Here is an 18,677-nt window from a genome sequence, read left to right on the forward strand (position 1 = left end):
AAGTGAAGCACTTGCAATCCTGCTTCCACATGTTAACCTTGTGCTACACGACAGATGTTCTGCCTGGAAGTGAACAGGCAAAAAGCTATTTTCTGATGTGACACACATGACTTCTGACCAAGTTTCTCATAGCCTAGTATTTGCATGATATGACTGCAGAAATCCAAAACATGTGATGTAAAACCTGTCCCTCTCAGTCACCAATATGCTAGACTTTGGAAACCTCCAATTATGCATTTTTGTCACAGCCTACAAAGTATTCTTTATGTTTAAGGCAGCACAAGCTAAAGTGTTTTAATCACTACAAAATCTGCTGTCCTGCATGCCTTGCAAGGACTTGCAGTAAAAGAAACACTCCTAAAGCACTGTAAAGAAGTTCCATGGTTAACAGCAGGCTGCATGACTTGGATGACTTTGAACTGCATCTCTGTAGTACCTGAATATAAAATAGCACAGTATTGATTTTCCAGCTCAGCTCTACCAGTGCTGAGCATCCTGAGCCCACTCCAGACAGAAAAGCACTTAAATCCGTTATACTATTACTACTACGCTGAAGTGTTCAATCCCTATGTCAAATCTGAGTAACATTATTTTTGATTATTAAGAGACAGGTTTTCCTTTTTCTCTTTTTGTTTTTAATGGAATTACCATACTAGTTCCAAGCAGACAGCTCTTTGAACCCCTGTCCCTGGAAACTGCAGAAGAGAATTCCAGCAAAAAAGAAGAAAACATTGCAAATCTCTACGATTCAGATTTTTTTTAAAGGTTTTAAAAATAATCAGCCAGGCATGACAGTGACAGAGAAGAAAAAGTATCTATGAAGGGGGAACTCCCCCAATGTTGAAGTCAACTGTGAAAGTCTTCATATTTAAAGTAACCCCAATATTAACCCTACTCTACACAGGCCATACTTGGCTCACAGCAGACATACTGGTTAGCCAGTATTGCTGGAGTGAGGATACCTCTCAAGTACCACCGAAGCTTTAGCCTTCTTTAACAGCTACACTTGCATCTTCTGGAGGTGAGTTGGACAGGCGGCGTAAGTAAGGCAAACAGGCACTGCTGCTGTAGGATGTTGGTCTGCAAGAGCGTGCAAGTCACCATACAACCTCTGACCTGGTTTTTCTTGAAGTGGCTACTCAGACTGTGCAGCAAGCATAGAGAAAGTTTTATCTGAAAAAGTTTCAAAGAACTTGAAAGACTCTAGCTTTGACGCCAAGCTAAAGGCCAGGGTAACCAAGAGACAAAACTGGAACAAAATAGTTCAAGAGTCAAATGAAAGATGATGCTGGCACAGCAGGGTTACTTCTGACAGATAACTTGAAATAGGCACTTGAGGTAGCTGCCCTGTCCTAAACTGGCCCTGGCAAAACTCAGTTGGGCCAAAACCACAGCCTTTGTTTCACTGAATTTACAGGTTTTTCCACACCCCATGCTACCAGAAAAGCAAATGCTGATGGATTACGTTCTTCTGTAATTCAGAAGCATCTACTGTTGGAGGACCATTGTTTAAAACTGCATTAGTCTAAAGCAGTACAGTCTTTGAAGGAGAATACATAAACTTCTCAAAGTCTCAAACAAACCTCTTGAGAAGACCACTTTGATAAGTCCATGCAGGATTTGATGCACAGAAAATGCAACTATTGAGGCATGTTTTATGGATACCACAGAAAACCCCACAGATGGAAAGCCAGGTAGCAGCCATTTCTGTTCATAATTTTACTGCATTCAAACAATACGGAAGCATGACTGGCCAGCTTAAGTGTGGCTTGGGGGTTTTTGTTTTTTTACTGGGAAAAGTGGAAACTGGGAAATGCCATTTCATTCAAATGTAAACTGTTCTGTGCTTAGTCTGAGATATCTCCCAGAGCCTTCACAATTCCTCAGTTAAAGCAGAACATAGAGCTCCAAACTCAGTGTGCACAGAGGAGGACTCATCACTGGATTACCTGGCAAAACAGGTGTCTGTATGAGGAACACTTACTGTCTGCCAACTCGTCTGGATGAGAGAGCTCCAGCCATCTTAAAAGCTTCCCCCCCCCCGCCCAAGACTGGATAAAGATCCGGAGCTCTAAGGAAAGCATTCTGGCTGCAAAGACAGTTTTGCCAATTACATTTTGATGTCAGAATATTTCAGCCTTACAGTCAGGAAGAGATTACCTTGCCAATCATCACTTGTCTGTCAGTTTTGAATAAGCGAGGTGAGGAACTAAAAGATGAAGCATCTTTTAGTGAATGATGAATGGAGAATACGAAGAATGGAGAATACGAAGAATGGAGAATACGAAGAATGGAGAATACGAAGAATGGAGAATACGAAGAATGGAGAATACGAAGAATGGAGAATACGAAGAATGGAGAATACGAAGAATGGAGAATACGAAGAATGGAGAATACGAAGAATGGAGAATACGAAGAATGGAGAATACGAAGAATGGAGAATACGAAGAATGGAGAATACGAAGAATGGAGAATACGAAGAATGGAGAATACGAAGAATGGAGAGGAGAATACGAAGAATGGAGAATACGAAGAATGGAGAATACGAGAATGGAATGGAGAATACGAAGAATGGAGAATGGAGAAAACGAAGAATGGAGAATGGAGAAAACAAGAGTTCTCTGAAAAACCTGAGCTCCCAAGGCATAGATTATTTTTGTAAGGCAATTCTTCCAGTTTTCACAGCAATGAAGAAAAGTTTAAGGAAATACCTAATCACAGTGTATACAAATAGGTAATTCATGTAGGGAATAGCTGTTCATTAGCAAACTAATTAATTTTCCTCTTTTAGCTATTTAGTTTGAGCTGTAAGTAAGGTAATTTTAAATCAGGATGATTTAACTCTTGCAGCCAATCTAGAATCCAGCCTGTAGCTTTTCATGGATTGTAATGACAGCTTCAGCATTGTCTCTCTTCAGAAAGATGTTGCTTTGCTTGGCATAACGAGAGATCAAAGAATACCAGGTTGGAAGAGACCTCAAGGATCATCTGGTCCAACCTTTCTTGGCAAAAGCATGGTCTAGACAAAATGGCCTGGCAACCTGTCCAGCCAAATCTTAAGTGTCCAATGTTGGGGAATCCACCACTTCGCCGAGATTATTCCAATGGCTGATTACTCTCACTGTAGCCACCCTTTAAATACTGGAACATGGCAACATCCAGCCATCACTAGCTCCACGGATGCTTCCGACAGAATCCCTCTCTTCTTGAGAAAACTAATTCTGTAGTAATTTCAGACATGACTGCAGCTATTTTCCACATACAACAGCAGCCTCATGTGCATGGGTGAAAACACAAGGTTACCAGTCTCTCATAATGCCTTCAGGGACTTTTGAGAGCAGAAGCAAAGCTTGTGCGTCTCCATGGATATACACCTATACCCAGCCACTCAGCCCCACAACAGCTGAGAGACCATCAGTTGATAGAGCTCCTGTTCTTCTGGCTAACTGGCTAAGGCTCAGAAGACACCGATCTCCAATCTATCACATCTCTTAAAGAGAGACATTAAAGCCTGGCTGTCCAAGAATGAGCCAAAGTTACCATATCACATCACAGAGGAGTTATCTCCCATCCAGAGCTTCACTTGCAGATGTAGCTCAAGGCCTGACTTTGTTCGCTAGCTGTGTAGATAAGCATGGTCAAGGAAATAGTAGTCATGAAAACAAGCTGTGGCAGCTTTAGTCAGAACACCTTCTGAAAACAAAGCTCTCAGTAATGAAGTATTTGGTTTATACTTCATCAGATGTCTGAAATGAGGAATCACTTAACTCTGAACTAGAGCTTACTGAACAGCTAAGTGGAAACAGTTTGTGTGTAAAGAACTTAATATCCCCGAGAAAAAAGGGAACCATCTCAAACTAGTCAGTTTTATGAGTTCATTGTGGAGATCCAGTTCCGAGTGGTCCATGACTTACCCTCTGCTGTGGACTGAATTAAAAATACTGAGCCAAGTTAAGAGGTCACTCAATGCCACAATTAGGACAGAAAACGTACTTCCTTTGAGCTGCAGATGTTTCTAAGTGCTTCAAGAGCATTGTATAAAACCCTGAAGCCAGGAGTTTCACGTTAAGAGCTTTAAATACAATTTGCTTTTCCAGAATACACCAAAATTAAAGACATCATAGTTTCAGTAAAGAAACTGATTTTCAGTGAACCAGAAACCTTCAGCTTGGTAGAACTAACCACATATTTAAAAGAATGTAAGTTCAACAGTTTCTTAAACTGAAAGGACCCACTATGGAGACCAGATAATTTCAGCAATTCAACCAAGTTTCAATAGGAACAGTCTACAAACCGCTAATAGTGACATGATACAGAGAACAGGAAACAATAACTCCCACCCATCAGACAAAAATACATGTTCTTCCACTTTGCTCCCAACATCCATCCCAACTCATAGCAGTTCTGTTAGTCCTGCAGGGAATAAAATCCATGGTGACACTGCAGTACTTTCAAGTTAAGAGCTGTTGGTCAGGCAGCCCTTCCTGGTCCTTCCCCTCACCTGAAGTCACTCAGCTGGAGCTCTCGGTTCTTAAATGAAGCAATTCACTTGGCATTTTAACAGTATTAGGATAATTTTAGCAGTATCTTCAGAAGAAATTCAATTTTTTAGCTTGCTTCCCCCCCCCCCCCCCCCCCCATTTACAGCAGAGCAATGGAGAAATCTTTCAGCCCTGGCCCAGAAAACTGAAACTCTGTCCTTCATTGGCACTCAGTGGTCACCAGCAGGAGACTCCCAGGTGCAAGTGGCTGCAAGAGACTTGCATTTTTTAACAACTGAAATCTTGACTGGAGGCCAACTCAAGTCATAACTATGATTAACAATAATAGCTGGAAGCCTGCTTAAGCCATGTATTCCGAGGTCTGCATTTTTCAAAAGCCTTACTCACAGGACAATCCCATGGCGAGGAACTATTAATAAGGCAGTTTCCGATGAGATACAATTCAGTTACAACACAACAGTACTAGAAGTATTTCTATAAAGTTTGAAATGTTTTTAATATGTACATTCTTTCTTAGTAAATATTAAAGTAGTGCTTTTCTCTTGCACTTTTTTCATTAGACTTCTAAAAGGGCATCAGAAATACAGTTTTCAACCCCCTCCAAACCAATGCACAGTTGTTACCTTCGTAACAAGCACATATGAATTCTGTACACCTTTCCCTCCCCACAAAAGAAATAAAAATATGCCATGACTATCCAATTACACATCATCACAACAGGTTTAAATTACGCATACAAATAATTCCAGAGTATTTAGAAAAACCCAACATATTGGATTTATGAAACCATTCCATGCATTCAACAACAAATGAAAAGAAAAAAAGAAAAAAAAATTATTAAGTTTCTTTAAATGGTGTTTTCTCTTTCTATCCAAGTACCAAAGTCTGGATTCAGTGTATCATTAAGACTAACCACTGCTTGAGTCATAGAAACATGACAGTACATAGATAACCAAGTTTCTATTTATAGACAATATGCTATACAGTTACTACCTCTTTTAATGAATGTCAGATAAAGCAAGTTTTGCTTTCTAAGACGTTGAAACTGCACATTAAGAAAACAGTAAGAGGTGCTGCTAAATAGGTAACAACATTTTGAAAGGAAGGCTATGTATTTATATGATCCTGCTTAGTAGGAGCAGTTAATTAGCAGGGTTCCTATGCTGTTAAGCTAGTTTGTTTCTTTTTCCCAGAATGACAGGCTATTCAAGAGCTAGAGCTGACTAACCCAGAAATATCACCAATTTTATCTTCAGGAGGACAAAAAAGAGTTTATGCAGTGAAAGCCCCTGGGGGCAGTCTCTCTCATTACATAAAATCTTTGTATTTTCTACAAGAGAGGCTCGTAGCACAACATACAGATTGGAAACAGACATTTCGGACATACATTACAAACCTGAATTCAAAGGGTATTCTTTTTAATCTTTACTATGAAGACGACAAGTAAAATTATAATACTATTTACATGCAAATGACTCTGCATGATTTTGTAATGTCCTATTTTTGTGTTTGCCTTAAGATACTCCTTGAAAAGCTGTACTTCAATTCTAAATTTATTTTACATGAATCTTGACAGGTATTAGTCTCAGGCATTACTCTCTCCCAGTAAATAGATCAATACTGTCAATATGCTCAATTTATTTTAACAAATCAATGTAGAGTGTCTTATGTTCCTGATATACAGGGGATAATTCCTGTGCTCATTAGTATCCATTTAGTAGGAAAGCTCTCCATAGCAAGGCGCATTTTCAGTACAATTAAAACCAGTTCGCTGCATTAACTATTTGCACCTTGCAATACTGCTGAACTGCAGCCAAGTACAGTAGTACAAGATCATTGATCAGTACCATGTGTTTCAGCTGTTAACAATTCTGTTTGTGCCACAAAACCAGAAGCCAATCATTTAAAATAAAAATAATCTTGGCTCTTCTTTAACTGCATTTAGCAGGTGATGTTGGTTACCATCCTTATCAAACAAATTTTGTAAAGGCTATTTACAGTGTACATGGCTGAGCATGCACCTTACAGACACAAACACATCTGCCAGTTTGATACCATGTAATTACACAGTGCCTGAAAATGACAACACATCTTAAACACCATTTTAATTAACAGTTTCAAGCGGGAAATGGTCTTTATTTTACAACTGCTATACTTGCATGAGTTTTTATTTTTTTTAATATAAAAACACTAACTCCTGTCCAGAAGTCTAGACACATTCTACATACTACAGGTTAAGGCAGTAAAAAAATGTGTTCCTGATAACTGGTCTTGACAATGTCAATTAAAGCTGTCTGAAGCCACTCCAGTTCTCCAACAGAGCTTTGAAATCCCAAATAATTTGCAAGTTAAAAAAAAAAAAAAAAAAAAAAAAAAAAAAATCACTTTTCTTTCTTTAGAGTTTCAGTAATAGAGAACAGAACTGGATAGGGCAGAACAGAACAGGGTATGGCAAGTCAAAAAGTGTTGAGGGAAGGAAACGTTTGATTTCAATTGATTCCATGAGTTTAACAGTTGAAAGAATACAGTTTTAGATGGCAGGCTGACTCAACCAAGAAATATAGGGAATGAAGGAGAAATTTTATGCACATTACTGCATTCTTAAAAATATACTGTTATCTTCAATAATTCAAGTAAGGTAATAGACATTATCAAATATAACTTCATGAACCATACTCAAGTTTCAAATCACATTCTCAAACTTTTAACCCAAAGCAGTTTTATTGTGTTAACTTCATATAATAAACCATGAAGGTCTGACTGTACAAATGGTTAATGATTTGCACTTGTGACTCCTGTAGCAGCTAGCAGACTTGCTAACCAACTTACTGTAAAGATATGGCAGATTATATGTTTAATCAAAGCACTTTGATTTAGGCATGAAACAAATTCAAATGGTTGACATTCTGTGCTTCTAATGCATCACTCCTAAGAGAGGCAAGAAACACCCACTATTGTACAGACAATTATTTTTACAGAAAACCCTTCCTTGAAATTAATCTTTTCTCCACAGCTGTAGATGAGAGTATAATCTGTTGTAAACAGGGCACTGTGTTGTAAAACCAGTTTTTTTTAAATCAAGATCTCTCTCCAAAAGTTGGAAAAACAGATTCTTCAGTATGTCTTTCAAATGTAGCATGTTCTGTTTGCTATATCATAGTTACTTTCCTTTGATTCCTTTTTAAAGACGTTTGTGTTCACAGCAGTTCTGTTTTTAAAAATTGTTTGAAATTTATATAAAATTCTGTACATGTTCACAAATTATTGCATAAACAGCATAATCTTCATGACAATATTCAGCAACACATGTCCATCTCAGGAAGTTCACGTTTCCCTTCTTGCTTTTTTCTTCTTTTTAACTTGTTTGGGGGATTCCCAGCTTTCTTCAGACTTTGCTAAAAAAAAAAGAACAAAAAAACAACCAAAACTCAAACATAAATATAGTGTTAGGACTGAGAAAGCTTACATGGAACTGACTTTAAAAATCCTGGCTAGTATACCCCATGTTTTTATGAAGTACTTCAGAGCAATCAACTAGCATGATTTTTGAAGGAGTTATATTCACCTGTTTCTCCCAAATAATCCAATTTGAAATGCATCTAAACCAATGTTTGCTAATTTCATCCTATTCTTTTACACCATGAATACATAATGATACACAAAGGTAATTAATTTTGTAAATATTGTTGACAATAGAGTCATTATTTTTCAGCTAACTGGAAATAATGTACATGTACACAATTGACATTAAATGTTTACTTTTATCAGATTACACTGGTTTTAACCACTAAATAAGTGACATTCTGAAAGAGTATTTTTAAAAATACTGAACTACATAAAGATGTTGTTCCATGGAATCCATAATCAAATCAAGAAGAGCTGTATTATTTTCTCAAAACAGATTGCCTTGAAACATGCTGACTGCCAAAAGTGATAAATTGGGTAAAATATTTTATATGCTGAACAAAATAGGTGTTTTTTCAATTGACGAGCCATGAATCAGTCAGAAGCGCCTTCGTATTTAAGAACCAGAACAAAAAGTTCTAAGTTGACACACTGGCTTGAAAGATTCTGTTTAATATATTCAAAACCAAGCAGCCAATTAGTGCAGTTGAATGAGACTAATATTATAAAATCATCTAGTTTCTTCTGCAGTCATTACAAACTGGTTTAGTACTTCAACACTTCGCCAGGAAGTTCTTAGGAAATGTCAGTATTTATTAATCTCATTGAAAATCTAATTCAAAGATTTTTAACTTTAAGCAACACTTTTCACATCCTGCCTTCCCTCCTAATTTTTCTATCTTATGGGGTGGGTACTTCAGAACAAACACTTTTGCTGAGTACAACAGAGGATACATTTGACATCTCTGGACACAGCATTTTTTTTAAAAAGCAATATACCTGCAGTAGTTCAATCTGATGTATGTGCTATTAGGCTACAACAAAAAGAACTGCATCACCCAATACCTTTCTACTCCCATATCAGCAACTGCTTTCCTCCATGATTACTACATTTCATGGAAGCATATGGAAAAAGATATTAATAAGCTAAGTTGAGAAGGCAAAGAAAAAAAACCCCAAAGAACCAACAATCCAGTAGGTTGAAAATTGAATTGGTTGTATTTTTCCAAATTTTCCAAATTTCCGGTAGCTAAACATCCTGTCAACTGCTATGTTAGTACCCATCTGTTCCACTGAAGACTCACAAGCAGGCCTTTGAAACTGTGTTGGCAGAGCTACTTAATCACAGCTTGAAGCTCCAATCCTGATGGTGAAGAGTATGTCCAAATGTCTGTTAAGGACTGGACAAGGCCAACAGACATTTTCAATCACTCAAGCATATGAAGCCAGTTATTTCCTCACAGTGAAAGCACATCGGTCAAATTATTTCAACAAAAGCTAAAATACGGCAAGATATATAAATGAAGTACATAAGTACCCGATATGGCTCTCTAACCCCAAACCTCAGTGCAAAGTATTCTTACTATATACGCGCTATGGGGAAACAAGTACATGCTGAATTAAAAAAATTGAATTGTACTGAGAGATACTTACTCTGTGGAGGAGGCACACTGTTTTGCTTAATATTGGGACTAGAAACATCTGTCTCTTGCAGCATCTGTGGCACTTGGGAAGCGATCTTGTCAGAATCGCCCTCTGATACAATTATGGATGGCTCAGTAGAAACAGCAAGCGAAGGAGCCTCCTCAGGCTATTTGAAACACAGAAAGAAGATGCCAAAGGTTTACTATGTCATAGAGCTGTAAAACACTCTTATACAGTGTTATTTTGGCAGTATACTTAGCAGCTGCTGGAAAGGTGGCATTGAAAAATTAAACCAATATTAAAATACTTTAGAATTTGAGATCAAGGCTGCAAGACTACGACTGCCATCTAGTGTCAAAACATTTAGTTACATACAAGCAAAGATCACCACAATGAATTCTTAAAATACATAACATGCAAGAGAACAATCTAAAAATCACTAAGATCCTAAAAAGATTCTAGAACTTATATTTAGAAGAGATGCAAGACAGCGACACACGCATTTTGTTGCAAAGCAAACAGGCAAGCTGTGCATGTCCAAATACGCAATACAAACCTCAAACTTTAGATTTAGAAAGCATTTGCAGTCATTCCTATCAACTGCTCGAAACCCTCTGTATGCTTATATTAGAATACCAGATATTTGCGAGAGCAGTAAAAAAGTATTTCAGTGGAAACTATTGGAGGAATAACTGCCAACTAAAAGATATTTCTAGTATTTTCCAATTATCTGGTTAACCTATTTTGAAGGTTCCCACAACAGAGGCAAGATGTAACTGTAACTCACTGTGTAGCACTTACTGGCATTACAGTATAGTAAACCAGAAGTCAAAGATGCAGAAAACATTTTGACATTCCAATAGGAAAATCAGAACATAAACATATGATCCCACTGCAGGTAACCTACTGACAAATATTCAAATATTAGAAGCCTTCAAATATTAGAAAAATTAGAAAACAGTGCCTCAGTCAAGCAATAAACCCCAAACTGGAGTGTGCCACTAAGAAGTCATGGCTGTAGTTGTGCCACAACAGCCAAGACCTGGAACTATCATGACAAAACAGTGAAGCCTACACCCACCCCGGATGTGGATGTACACAGATCCTACACTGTAGTCATCAGTTTGCACTGTTCCCATCACTGTAATGTAAGCATCTCAAAAACTTAGCAAAAACACACAGGAGAGCAAAAAGCTACACTTTTTTACTTTTCTTTTTACTCACATCATAGTGGGCAAGAAGTTAAAAAGCTTTAATTAAAACCACACAGGAATTTCAAGGGTATCTCTCTAACCTTTCATGAGTAGAGGAGTTTGCTGTGCCCTTATATATCAACTGAAAAAGGTTTTTTAGTAACTATAATTGCAGTATTTCTTTCAATCTATTGAAAATATGGTGATTGAATTTATATTTTTTTTAATATCAACCATGCTGATAAAAATCAACTCCCACCCTACAAAATTTCCAAGCTTAGCCAATTCTAATGTCTAATGGTTAGCAATCATCAGCTACATAAATACATGAACTCTAACAAAACGTGGCCTCTAGAACAGGAGGAGGAGGACTTAAAGCTCCAAGTTGCGCAAGGTAATTGATTTAGGTCATTGGTACCACAGTTTTGTTAGGACAGAGTGACTCTCCACCTCCAGGTAAAGCAACTTAAGATTTAATGGCACACCGCTGTCTCAGGTTGACTAACAAACATGTTGCAGCTTGAATATTGAAGCATGCAGTATTATTGCAAACCTAACAATACAGGGATCTACAGCATTATGTGGACATTTTTCCAAATACCATACTTCTATCTCAGTTTTGGAGGAGGGAAGTGGACAGTGGTACCAAACATTAAGAACTGGGTTCTACTCTTTGCTAGGATAGTCTGTGTTAACAAATCAGTTCAGAAAGAAAACCTGAAACAATGAATAAAGCCTTTTTTACAGAATCACAGAATGGTTTGGGCTGGAAGGGCCCTTTTGAGAATACAACGTTATATGCATAATTCTACAATTTACTGATGAAGTAGTAACTTGTGAAACTGTTACAAATAAAGGATTTCAAAAAGTATCTCTTAATTTAAAACCTGTGCCTGCTGATAAAACGCAAAGGTTGCCACACAGGCCAATATATAATATGAGAATGATATCATTGCCAGATAAACCCCGAAGTGTTCAACATTCAGCTGCTTCTGTCTTTATATTTTGGATAAAAACTTATTTGTATTCAGTTCATTTTTCCTCATATTTAGCTCTCATAATTTGGAGCATTTGCTCAAGACTAGATTATCTACCTTTGAAACTTAAGTCATCCATTTCACACATCAGTCACAGACTGTTTCCAAAACTTTTTGGAACAGCCAAGTCAAACAATATCAGAAGGCATCTTTGCATGTGTGAAATTACAATGAAGCCCAATCTGATGGCAAAGAGACTTACTAAAGACTGACAGACCATCTGCGTTGTCAGATACAACAATGCACAATTTGTCCTTTATCAAGTCCAATTAAGTTCCAGAGAATGTTGTTAGAAAAAATTTTGTTTGTCCTTTGCCCCCACACCAAGTTTAATACAGATAATGTCTTGCTTCACAAAATTGCCACTAACACAGCTATACAGAGGCACACATACAAACAGATCTAATTCGAGACTCAAGAGTAACAGGAGCACTCAAGCCTCCAAAAAGCAGTGCACAGTGCAGGTCTACATCAGAGCTGATGCCACCAAATCGACTAGGAAGTTGGGTATGGTTTTAAACACTAAAAAACTAAGCAAAGTCTACTGAAACTTGGCTGATATTCTGGCAGTGCCGACACTTGTGAGAAAAAGTAAAACATCAAACCGCAGATCACAGGAATCATTAGATGTGGCTGAAAAGTATTTCTCAAATCAATTTAGATTTCTTTACAGCAACAGCTGGCCTTCTGGGATGCACCAGTACACCTCTTTCTAGATGTCAAAAAAAGCACCTTAAGGTCACAATTCAAACATGAGATTTCTGACTACACATATTCAGCTACGGCCTCCAACACAAAACAATATATTTGAGGTTTTAAAAAAACCACACGCGGCCAGGAATAAAGCCACTTCTACACACAGGCCTTTTTTCAGATACAGCTTCAAAACGCCACAAAACCCAACTTTGCACTAGTCAGAGAGAATAGGTAGCTGTTGCTAACCTTGAATACAGGTTGAACGTAAACATAATTATTATAAAAGCTGTACTTCAATGTAGAAGTAGATATTTAGAATAAGCTAAAAGTACAACTGAATGGGCTTTTCAAGGCATGTGTTCTCGATGAACACTTCCTGTAGTTTCCTCTGGTGACCTGCAGCCTCTCATAAAAGATTCCATTCTAATATGGAACACAAATCCAGTACCACCAGAAAAATTAAATACAATAATTCTTCCTATAATGTGATGTTTGTAGGATGACAGTATCTAAAAGCTGCTAGTTGGAGAAAGATTAAAGAGAACTTCTATTGTCTAGAATATTTAAATTGTGAGCTGAAGCAAACAGTCAGTTTGTGATTTGATTCAAATAAAACTTTTCTTATACATTCATTAAACTCAGCACAGCCATTAAAAATCAAATTTAGACCGCATTTAATTCAGAATACACTGAGTTAGTAACACTTCATTCTGTTGCAATGAAACAGTAAAATACACTATTAGTCTTGCGCTTCGACCTATTAGTTCTTAGATTTCCAGATTCTGAAGTTTTAAGCTATTGCTTGAACAGTCAAACAGGAAAGTAATTTGACAAAAATGACCACTACTTCAGAAGATACTCCTTTTCAGAGCAGATATCCTTTAAAAAACTCGTAACTGACCTATAGCTAAAATTCAACCTCTCAATCCCCTTTATAGTCATAAACATATAGCCTGGAACAGTATTCTTACTGTAACTTTATGTACACAAATTAAAGTTTCAATGGACTTTGAGCACTTCCAAATCAGAAATTGTAACATAAATCCAATTCTGTATCCCTACCTTAGCTGGTTCACTAGTACTTATGGTCTTCAGAGAAAAAGCTATTTCCTTCTGTGGTTGAACTTTTGAGGTATCCTCCTGAAATTCCTCTCCAGCTTCTCTATCCAGTTCTTCAGGGTCCTACAAAAGGGGGATGGGAGAGGAGGGGGGGAAGAGCCTGTGTTTACAGTAAATTTCATAGAAGCGCAGAGCGATTTGAGTTGGAAGGGACCTTAAAGATCATCTAGTTCCACCCCCCTGCCATGGGCACGGGCACCTTCCACTAGAGCAGGTTGCTCAAAGCCCCATCCAGCCTGGCCTTGAACACTGCCAGGGATGGGGCAGCCACAGCTTCTCTGGGCAACCTGTGCCAGCGCCTCACCACCCTCATAGTGAAGAATTTCTTCTGAGTATCTAATCTAAATCTCCCCTCTTCAGTTTAAAGCCATTATCCCTTTGTCCTATGCCTACATGCCCTTGTAAAAAGTCCCTCTCCATCTTTCTTTAGGTACTGGAGGGCTGCTCTAAGGTCTCCCTGGAACCTTCTCTTCTCCTTAAGTTCTGACTCTTCTTCCCTGCCTATCAGTTCTGTTGCCATAATCAGCTTCTATAACAAAGAAAATCTATGAAAATTAAAGTAGTGGGCTAATATTAGCCCATGCTAACACCCAAAATTTATAGAATAACATATTACAAAAATACCCATAGAATGCAATACCCAGAAAGCAATACTCTTCATGCAATTTACCAACAAAAATCCCAACCTGTGAATGAACTGCATTTCACACTCCTGAAATTATAATGAAATTTTAAGATGTGAGATTAAACTGAAGTTACTCTAAAAACTTTGCAGAAGTATCATGATGAGACTTGACTGCTCTCAATTCTGTTCTTTCTTACAAATAAAGTGAATGCAAGCTTTGCATATTAACCTGTACAGTTTTCTTTCATGTATCAAACTTTAATATTTTTGCAACCCAATTTAGTCTGCCAGGATGCTTTTAAAACAAACCTTTTGGTACAGAAACTGAAACATATCCGAAGTATCCAAGAGTCTCAACCTTTACTCCTTAAACACTCTAATGGTGGAAAGTTTTCATTTCTCATGAGGAATAAGAATAATTATATTTGTTTACAGCACCAGAAGAATCCTGTGGTGGTAAACAGTGAATAGAACACAGGTCTGCGGTTTCAAGCTAGAAGTACCTCTTGAAACATTATTCCTTCACTTACTTCCCCTGGAACCTTGTGAAAATGCAGTCACAGTCTGTTGATTCTTGACAGGAAGGAATATATATTGCCTTACATCTAGCTGTGAAGGTAGCTTCCACTGCCTTGACAAACACTGAACTCAACAAATATGAGTGTGAACAGTGTCAGTGAGACAGAAAATGCTGTTTAAATGAACATGGTCAATTTTCAGAGGATAAACATACAGGTTTTAAGTGGGTTTGAAGTATAACTGGCAAGTTAAGTTATTGAATTACTATAACAAGGGTAACGTATGTGATATATTAGCAGTTCTGTCTGCTCCTGTCAAGCAACAACCTCCAGTCTTTCATAAAAATTTAATACAGAGAAATTCTCATCTTTCAACTGATGATCTCATAGACTGATGGATTAAAAGAAAAAGCCACAAAATCAGAATGGTTGGAAACCAGCGGGTAGAATAAATGAATCTGATTATGTTAATATGGACAGTAGGATTCTGTTTGACATACACAACCTAAAAGGCACCTCACAGGCCATGGAGAAAAAAACCACATCCACACAAGACATCCACAAATACCTGTTAGCCATAACCTATTAATCTTGACTTACACATAGAGTCATGGAAGATACTAGAATGTGACAGATTTCAGTTACAAAAAAAGCTGCAGTCCTAGTACCCTCAGTTTGAATTTGCTTAAAAAAACCCACTCTGAATTGACAGAAGCATCCACCTCCACATAGACAACTTTAAAAGAGTTCTAAAGAGTTTAAAAGAGTGTAATAGGAATTTAGTCTTTTAAAATTGTTTTACTAAAAATCTCAGACTGAAAACATGATAATCATAAAAAGCAAATTCAAAGTGAGAACAACTGAAGTAATGCTTTCCGCCTCTCTCCAATTCACGTAGTCAGATTCAACTGAACATTTAATATTTTGTAAAGAATGTAAATTATGAATGGCTGTCACTACAAGCAGAAGCTGAATGTATTCTGAGCATGAGCTATTAAAAGCTTTTTCCTATTAGGAAAGTACTTGTTTTCGTCTATTCAAACATGATTCAATTGCCAAGTGAATGAAGTGCAAACTGCTTTTGCTATTTTTACAAATCTGTTTCAATGTAATTCTTGAAAAGCTATTTAAGTAACACAACTCCAACCATCCTCAGTCTGCAAATACTATCCAATTCAAATCTGACTCACAGAATAGCTCCACCTACTGAGTTTGAGGCCTTGATATTTACCATTTCACGTAAATCAAGCTACAACAGTACTTCAGAAAACCACTACATTCTCCTAGAATTGTAGTTTAAGGCAGCGTAAGAGAAAATGTCAATTTCTCTCGTTCTCCTAGCTAGCTGTGCCCACCAAGGCAGCTGGTCAAAGGACGTAAGGAGAAGGCTTCCCATGCAGAGCAAAGTTCTTCCTGGAAGTACCCCAACAGCACAGAATCCTAATTTAATGACTAATTCAGGATAATAACTTTTCAGATATTTCATGCTTTCCATAAATCCAGCAAAACTATGTTGTATTCACTAGTCAAATGTGGAATAATTAAAATTAAAGGAAATACTAGTAAGAGAAGGACTAAAGTCTTGAGAAACAACAGTAGACAATCCAAGGAAGTTAATTTTCCCCAAATAATTTTTGATTAAGTCACTAATACACAACAATAACGTGATTTTGTGAATTTCTCACAATTGCCTTTCAGACTATCCAGATTTCATTACATTTACCTGTGCAGGAGAGTTAGCTTCTTCACCCTGCTTCTTCTTTTTCTTCTTCTTTTTCTTGGATTTGCCACTTGTAGAACTCTGAAGAACTGGCTCTGCTTTTTCTCTTTCATTATCTGAAGCCTTCATATAGGAATATAAAGTATTTAGCCTTTAAAATGGCAATGAAACATGCCTTTTATAAACTAAACAAATTAATAGCTATAAGGAGTTTAATTGCATATGAAAGTATAAATGAACACAATCTTATCTGTTCAGTTCATTTTAGGAAAACATGCCACACTGTAATACAGGTACAGGAGTTGGGAATGAAAAAGGCAACAGAGCACCATGTACCAGTGGTGTGGAAATGCTGCTTTTCATACAGAGAATTAAATACTGTTATGAAGTATTTATGAAAAGAGATCTAAATCCTCTCTTAGTCTACAGTGATAAGGTAATCCTTATAATATGGTGAGATAGTAAGACATGACATGGAGCTAAGTGGCTTCTACTTTCTTGATAACAACATTCAGCATTTTCCTTCTCTGCATATGTATGAACGAAATTGTGATGCTCTTATTAAACGTAAAAGAGATGAGATATTACCTTTATCATCACCCCTAAGTTACTTTAAGAAATGGCAGTGGTAAGGGCAAAGTCTTGGAGCTAAGGAGAAAATATCACCTTTTACCTTCTGAACATCAGTTATCTCTTCAGTTTGAGGAACAGAAGCAACTTTTTCTTCATCTACCCAGTTTCCCCACTCTTCGGCAGGTGCATTCCAATCAGAGCTGGGATCAGCTGAAGAAAGTCCATCTACAAAGATCATAAAGATTTTTCAGGAATGTCTCCTTAATTTAGGAGGTGCTATTTGACAGTTTAAAAATGAAAAACCAAAATCTATGCATAAAACAATTTCTTGATATCAAGGTATAAATATTAATTTCCTGTATTTCTGGGGGAAAAAAAAGTAAAGATTTTAATGACTGGTAAAAGACTTCTGTAAGTAATGAGTAAAACAGTTATTTTACAGAGCTATCCTATTACAAACTAGTCAAGCAGCAGCTATCTAGATGCAATTGCTTGAGATACTCTTCTAGACTATGTGAAGAGGGACAAATTTTAAGAGTTGTTCTCTTAAACATTCCTAGTTTGTGAAAAAATTAGGATGAACTGTAACACTGATCAATCCTACCTTAGGAAAAATTCTTTACAAGTGATATATCTGAAAATGTAAATGTTACTGAGCCAAAAGTCATCTTGTAACACTGTCCTTTTTCCATAACTTTTTTTCCTAAGACATTTAAGTCCCTCCTTCATTGTGCTGTCATTCATTTATGATGGCACATATTTATGTTGTCACACAGGAATGACAGATTTAAAGTGTCAGTAATATAAAAAATAAAAATATCTGAAGGGAAGAAATAAGCCTTAGACTCTGTTTAGTAGAAAGTTACAAGCCAATTTTAAAAACAGAACCCCCTTCATATTAACATCACAAATATTTCTCAGCCTCAGCCTATGCCAGATTGAAGGAGAAGAGGCAAACTTGGTCTGCCAACTACAGCACGATTCAGTTTAAACATTTGAAAATTAAGTCAAAATGAAAAGCAGTAATAAAACCAATTAAATTTACTGGCAAACATTAAGAAACCAAAAATACACTAAGAGATCTCAAGATTACTTATAATCCTTTTTCGCCTCTTGCTTTCATATAAAAATATTAGTTTAATTACACTTACTTTGGACACTAAAATGTACCAACTTGAAAAAACCCAAATACTGCCCAACATAACACTTCACAGTTTATCTACTGCCCTCTCACTACTTACTTATGGAAAAAAAACCCAAAACGCCACATTCTTTTTTATTAATAATAAAAATTAGTAGTATTTGTACAGAGCGAATTTCCTTGTCCTGAAGCTGATAGTGCAATATGATGTATCTCTGTATCACATTGGCCTAAACCTCCGTTATTTCCCCACTTCTATTTGTGTACACTTCAATTAGTTGACACCTATGACTAAATTACTGTATTAACAGAAGCTATAGCCATAAAGACTCTGCGCTCAGAAATGTGAATGAATTATGCTTTTGATAATATGCAAAACTGATTACTTTCAAATGATTAACTGAAATATGCTTCCCTTACCCTTAAACAGGATAAAAGACAAAAGATAAGTTTCAAAATGATCTGGTATCCGAGCAGTAACGCCAAAACTGGTGCAATTAAGGA

At 36.9% G+C, this 18,677-nt stretch overlaps 1 protein-coding gene across 2 annotated transcripts in view; it reads right to left on the reverse strand.

Annotated features, from left to right (window-relative positions):
- Positions 1-4,973: 4,973 nt before the first annotated feature.
- The window catches only part of MTDH (metadherin), a 34,956-nt gene continuing 21,252 nt past the window's right edge, over positions 4,974-18,677 (reverse strand). The window contains exons 9-13 of one of the 2 annotated variants that reach the window (XM_030481158.1): positions 17,133-17,257; positions 16,463-16,582; positions 13,540-13,659; positions 9,561-9,717; positions 4,974-7,897 (exon numbers count right to left, since the gene is read on the reverse strand). In XM_030481158.1, the coding sequence (XP_030337018.1) occupies positions 7,827-7,897; positions 9,561-9,717; positions 13,540-13,659; positions 16,463-16,582; positions 17,133-17,257 (593 nt within the window). In that variant the 3' untranslated portion in view covers positions 4,974-7,826. The remainder of the gene's footprint in view (positions 7,898-9,560; positions 9,718-13,539; positions 13,660-16,462; positions 16,583-17,132; positions 17,258-18,677) is intronic. The other variant, XM_030481165.1, reaches the window with a different exon arrangement.

This window comes from Strigops habroptila, chromosome 1 (assembly GCF_004027225.2).
Source record: "Strigops habroptila isolate Jane chromosome 1, bStrHab1.2.pri, whole genome shotgun sequence".
NCBI classification, from domain to species: domain Eukaryota; kingdom Metazoa; phylum Chordata; class Aves; order Psittaciformes; family Psittacidae; genus Strigops; species Strigops habroptila.